The sequence below is a fragment of the Populus nigra genome, chromosome 18 (genome assembly GCF_951802175.1).
Source record: "Populus nigra chromosome 18, ddPopNigr1.1, whole genome shotgun sequence".
Classification (NCBI taxonomy): domain Eukaryota; kingdom Viridiplantae; phylum Streptophyta; class Magnoliopsida; order Malpighiales; family Salicaceae; genus Populus; species Populus nigra.
Genome location: NC_084869.1, coordinates 10,880,386 through 10,886,876, shown reverse-complemented (window position 1 = coordinate 10,886,876; position 6,491 = coordinate 10,880,386). Strand labels below are relative to the sequence as shown.

Below are 6,491 nucleotides of genomic sequence, written 5' to 3'. Positions count from 1 at the left end.
ATTATGTCGAATTGGTTTTTTGATATGGTATCAGAGTCTTGATGATCAAGCAATCACGAGTTCGAATCTCACCGTCCTCGTTTATTTGATAAAAATCAAGTATAAAATAATATGGACAAGTTTCAAGTCTAAAGAGCTTTCACTTGAGGGGGTGTATTGGAAAATAATACAAATTATATATTAAAACCTTACCTAATAGCTTAAACTATTAGGTTGAATTGGTTCTTTAATAGATATATCATTTAATAAATATTTTATTAATAAATTATTTTGCATATTAACTTTTAAAATTTGAATTCGGAAAAAAGAAAACCTGCTCGACTACTAGACACGTACGCTCCTTGGAATTATTAGTATACTGATTTTCAAAAGCTGTATCGGTATGTATTTTGATTTAAAAAAAAAAACTTGTGTATACAAATACGTTGAAGGTAATTGCATTATATTAATACGTGGAATTGATGTATCGGTGGGGCCATATTTGAAGGGTGGAGATAGAATGATTCTTACAAGGTTAGTCAGGCTTTTCCGTCACTCATGGGAATGGAACAGGCGGCTTTGTTGAACAGCTGCATGTTTATCATGTCGATGAATAGAAAATTTGACTTTCTTACTATTTTATTATTCTAAGTAACCAACCAAACTTATTAATTTACTCGAGTTATTTGCTCTTTAAGTTACAGCTACCTTAGCCCATTTTATATCACATCTGCCCGACCCTGGTAAAGCTCAGTACGCAATTATTTTTCAATTTTGCTAGAATTCATACCTCTCCATACTTTTTATAATATACCAGTAAAACTTATAATTTAAATAAAATAAATAAATTTTAATTCTCAATCAACTAATATTAAATAATAAAATTAATAAAATTAATACAAAAATTTAACTTGTATTATCAGACGTGAATAACTCCGTATAAAATAAATCAAAATAAACAACAAAGTCCAACACCCTTTTAAACCAACATTAAAGTATGATTTAAAAAAAAAATGAATTTAAAAAACAAATGGTAAAAAACCAAAAACATTTCAGTGCTCATCGGCAGACTTAGATTTCAGGGCCTGATATTATATGTTAAGTGTGTGTGTGTGTGTGTTTTTATATATATATATATATATATATATATATAAACACAGACCGACTTTCACATGCATCAAAGGCTATATAGCCTTTGACGAATGTGAGAGCGGGTGCGTGTTTTTAAAAAATAGAAGGCAGAGTTGGGTGGGATTTCACGAGAGGAAAGCTAATTTGGCGAAGAAGAGCTGTTTTGTTTTTGCGGCATGGGTAGTGAAGCGCCAATGCCACAGTGCCATTTGCTATATTTTTTTATCAGCAACGGACCACGAGGTAGCTAGATCATGCACCAAATCAGAAAATTAAATAAATCACAGCCCAAGGAATTGCAAAATATATTGGCCTGTTAATTTATTTCTTTTATTTGCGTTTTCCTTCACAATTTAAGGCTACGTTTGTTTCCATAAAATACGGCTCCATCGAGTATTATTTTCCTTCTCTCGTATTTGGGTTGTCTAAAAAAAATAATCAAATAGAAATATTTTATAATCAAAGAAAAAAAAGATCAAAATTAGAAAAAACAATAATGTACTGTTCTCAAATGGCGAAAATATTTTATAAAACCATCTAAATTACTAAATTATAGCCCCGTCACCAATTAAATCTCTTTTTTACACCAAACATCGAATATTTTTTTATTTTCAATTAGCTTTCATTAACATGGTCAGAATAAAAAAAAATATTTATCTTTTTTCTTAGCCCCTCCTCTTATTCTTTTTTTATTGCACCTTTACATGCACAAATTAATAGCCAATTAAAGCATATTTATTAAGAAAATAAAAAGATTCAAATATAGGGATTAAGATTGAAAAAATAACGAAAAAAAAGTTTTTACTTGGGGCTAAACATGCACCTTGTCCTCTAACTTTTTAAATTGTAAGATCTAATTTTGATTACAAACTTTATTTTTCTTTATTTTTTGGTACATGGTTTGAAAAAAAAAAGAAAAGTGGCCGGATTATGATATTAGAGAGATAGAGTTTGGAAACAAGCGATTTTGGTGTAAAAGGATTTATTTTGATAGGAAATGTTTATACAATGTGTTTTTTTTCTTTAAACTTGCATGAAATGATATACTTGAACCCAAAAAGATATTTTGTTTCGAGTTAATTGTGGATTTTTGAGCTATTTTCTAGATTGTTAGAGGTTATAGATATGTTTTGGAAGATGTTTAGGATATATATTTTTTGGATCAAAATATAATTAAAAATTGTTTTCTTTTAGTCTGAAATCAAACCGGCCTGATTTTTCGGTGAATGAAGGCCACTGGAATTTGGGCAAAGGAGATGACATGTTGCTTGATATTATTTTTTTTCAAAGCATTAAGGGAATTTTTTTTAAAAAAATAAAGTCTAGTCACGTGGGTTACTTCAAGCTCGCTCGCCTTAGCCTTTTACCAGAGGCCCATGAACTATAAGTCTTCTTAGCTCAAGAAATTGAGGTATTTTTGCTTTTTTTGCTTTTTTTTCCTACCCATTACAATTGTATTTTTTTTTCAATTTCAGCACTTAATATTTAGTTAATTATTAATTCAGTAATGTAATTTGTTTCGGTTTGATATTTTTTCCAATCACTTTGATATTTTATTGATTCTTGATTTTATAAGTATCTATTTTAGATTTAAAAAAAATTCTCGAATCCAAATGAGTTCATGACCCAGGTCATAGGTCTAGCTAATTAACTTTATCTAGATAAGATGAGACTTGATAATTTTTTTGTTGTATAAATAATTTTAATTTATTTAATTAGAAACCTTTTGAATTGTGTTTGAAATTTTCCATGGACAAAAGCACATTGTAAAAATCTAAATATATATCTTTTTTTTTTAAAAAATATTCAACCCGGTGAAGCACTAGTCAAACAGCCAGTAATCTTACTATTTTTATATATTCTTTTAATAAAATTACGCTGTTAACATATTTTTTTGTAAGATTTTACATAAATATACTCATCATTATAAGATTAGAATTTCAAAAGGTATAAAAACAGAAATAATTAATGAATAATTTATTAAACAGTAATTTTAAAAACAAATATTCTTATTATTATAATTTGATTATACAAGATCTTAAAATACTCACTTCCTTGTTGTTTGTTTAGGAATATGATAATAGTTATTTTTTAAAAGTTTTTTTTTAAAAAAAATATATTAAAATAATTTTTTTTAATTTTTAAAAATTATTTTTGATATCAACATATCAAAATGATATAAAAATAAAAAAATAAAAAATAATAATTTTTTTCGAAAAAAAAGTTTTAAATGTTAATGGAATTTGATTCGGCTCATTCTCGATCAATGAACCAGCCACCTCATGGGATCACATTTCGAATTCATTCCTCCAGCTCTATCTTTTTTCCCGAATTTCACGCTGCAACGCACCAGTGCCTTTGCACTCGTTTAGAGTCACTGCGGCATCTGCATCCCAACACCCCCAAGCACCCAATCTTTTACTAATAGCTTGTCTTTTCCCCCAAGCTCTCTACCTGCCCTGGCTTTGGCCATCCATGGGGCCACTTTGACCACTACCTGACACGCCCATCGTCCATTCTCACCTTTTCTTCTTTTTTAAGAAGAAAAATAGAAAATAGCCTGTCCTGTAGCAGAAAAAATATACTTGGAAATGTATTCATGATTGCATACGAAATACATCTTCGTAAATGGAGTTAATAATACTCTTTATTACAACTTTATTTGTATTCTTTATCGACATAATTAGCTTTGGTACCCTAGTGATTAAAAGATATATGTTTTTTTTACTTTTAAAATATATTAGATTGATAGAAAAAGATTTATTTTTTAAAAAATACTTAATCTCAAACAGTAAATGTGCAAATTATCATAAAAATAGTATATAAAAATAACTAAATCATTCTTCAAGATATGTCCGTTGCTACTAGTCAAACAGTATGTTGTTCTAGCGTACCGCACATAATTAAGGAGAGCAGGTAAGAAACTGAGAAATTGTCTACAACAGGGACATTGATTTATTTTACGGCAAGTAGAGCCCACTTCGAAAACAGCTTTGTTTGGCAGTGCCTCTATCTCTAGCATGACGAGGCCTTATATAAGACCCGACAAATGAAACGGCTCGTGAATACCATAATCAGGAGACAGTTCCGTACCCAGCTTCCAAAATCTCAAGTTTCACACCTCTGCGGGCATGGCTCAAAGGAAAAGATTACGTACAATCACTGGGAAACCTGATTACTTTGATCAGTTACCAGACGATCTTGTTCTAAATATTCTTTGCAAGCTTAGTTCTTCTGCCTCTTGCCCCTCCGATTTTATTAACGTTCTCATCACGTAAGTCTAGTCTTTGAAGATTTCTTCTTGTTATGGTTGGTACGAGGGTTTAATTTTGTTTGCATGATTGTTGATGTATTGGCTGTTTCGAATATGGAAACAACAGATGTAAAACATTAAAGCGGTTGGCCACCAATCCTTTGGTTTTGTCGAAAGCTGGAGCTAAAATGTTTGCCATGAAAGCAGAACGTTGGTCGGATTCGGCTCACCAGTTTTTAAAACAGTGTGTTAAAGCAGGCAACAGTGAAGCCTCGTACACGCTAGGAATGGTCAGTGTATATCTATTTTCTCTACTTTAAAGAAGCCAATATTATTTGTCGATAAAGATTGAAAGTTTCGAGTTTTTGGTGTTTTAATCTAGATCCGATTCTATTGCTTACAAAACCGAGGAAGTGGAGCGTCCTTGATGGCAAAAGCCGCTATCAAGTCGCATGCCCTGGCCATGTATTCTCTTGCTGTCATACAATTCAACGGCAGTGGAGGCTCCAAAACTGATAAAAATCTCCGAGCGGGGGTGGCTTTATGTGCTCGAGCTTCCGTTTTGGGTCATGTCGATGCGCTTCGTGAGCTCGGCCATTGCCTTCAAGATGGTTACGGAGTCCCTCAAAATATCGTCGAGGGACGCCGTTTATTAGTCCAGGCTAATGCAAAGGAGCTCGCATTATCCTTACGTTCCATGATGACATGGAAACCCCAGCAGCAGCAGCAACAGCAGCAGATAGAGCAGCAACAAAATCTTCATTATGCTTGTACGGTGATGGGTACCGCTATCACGGGATGTCCATTACTGAGTGATTTTGGATGTAACTTGCTGGCTCGAGAGGTGCACCCAGCGAGCAAGTTCTTAAGGGAGTGGTTCGAGTCGAGGAGTGGGGCGTTGGATGATGGCTTGAGACTATGCTCGCATAGTGGATGTGGGAGGCCCGAGACAAGGACACATGAGTTTCGCAGGTGTTCGGTTTGTGGTACGGTAAATTATTGTTCGAGAGGATGCCAAGCACTTGATTGGAAAGCGAGGCATAAAGTGGAATGTGTGCCGATGGATCAATGGCATGGAGTATTAGAAGATGGTGGAGATATGGTGGAAATGGAGGAAGGTGATGAGTATGTGGATATTGTTGAATGATAGAGATTTGATGCAAATCAGGATAAAGAAATCTTGCCTTTTGAAACTGGGAATTCTTGATAGTAACTCTTTCACCTTTTCCCTTCTTTTTGTATTTTATTTATGTACATATGTGAAGGGTTTTGGAGTTTATTTCCTGTGACTTAACAAATTAAATACAAGGAATAGGACCTTTGGAAGAACAGGTCCCATTTCATTATGTTGTTAAAAAGCATGTATACTGGCAATATATATATTTTATAAAAACCAAGCCACCAAGCAAAAGAAAAACAAATTTTAAACTCTAATTATATTACATGTTAAGTTATAGATTTATTTGGTAGAGATCACCAATTTGAGTATTACAAACATTAAAGCTACTAGAGACTTATATGGTTATTAACTTCAGAGCCCGTGGGATTAGTCGATATGCGTACAAACTGATCCGGACACCCACATTAAAAAAAAGTAAACAAATTTTTCTATAGAAAACAATGAATAATATAATCATTTCAATTAATTCTAAGACACCACAAAAACAGCTTGCCGACATCCCAATCGATTTCCCCGAACGAGGACATTTTCATATAGTTCAAATAATTTTTTTTTTAAATAATCAAAATTAATGTTGAATTATTGCTGGGATATTTTTAAGGTGATGCATGATATAAACTTCAAATCAATTAAACGAAGTGGAACCATCCATCATGTCGTCTGAATTGATTTGGAATTACTTTTGCCATCTAACTTCCCAAGGATAGGATTAAATTGAAATGAGACGTGACAAAGAGAGGGCCCAAAGTTGTTTGACAGCCACCAGCAAAAGTACTCCAGGAAGTCCAACCGCGTTTTTTGTTTAATTTTTCTTAGTTTTAAATTAAAATATTTTTTTATATTTTTAAGTAAAATAAATAAATTTTAAAAAATAAAAATATTATTTTAATATATTTCTAAAAAAAAAAAACAACATTTATCATACAACCGGCGGCTGTTTTCAGAGGC

General features: G+C 32.3%; 1 protein-coding gene across 1 annotated transcript; it reads left to right on the top strand.

Annotated features, from left to right (window-relative positions):
- The first annotated feature begins 4,166 nt into the window (after positions 1-4,166).
- On the top strand, positions 4,167-5,721 carry LOC133678502 (F-box protein At5g50450-like). The gene is made up of 3 exons (XM_062100807.1): positions 4,167-4,384; positions 4,491-4,653; positions 4,746-5,721. The coding sequence occupies exons 1-3, from the start codon at positions 4,242-4,244 to the stop codon at positions 5,508-5,510; spliced, it is 1,071 nt and encodes a 356-aa protein (XP_061956791.1). The 5' UTR covers positions 4,167-4,241; the 3' UTR covers positions 5,511-5,721.
- The last annotated feature ends 770 nt before the right edge of the window (positions 5,722-6,491 follow it).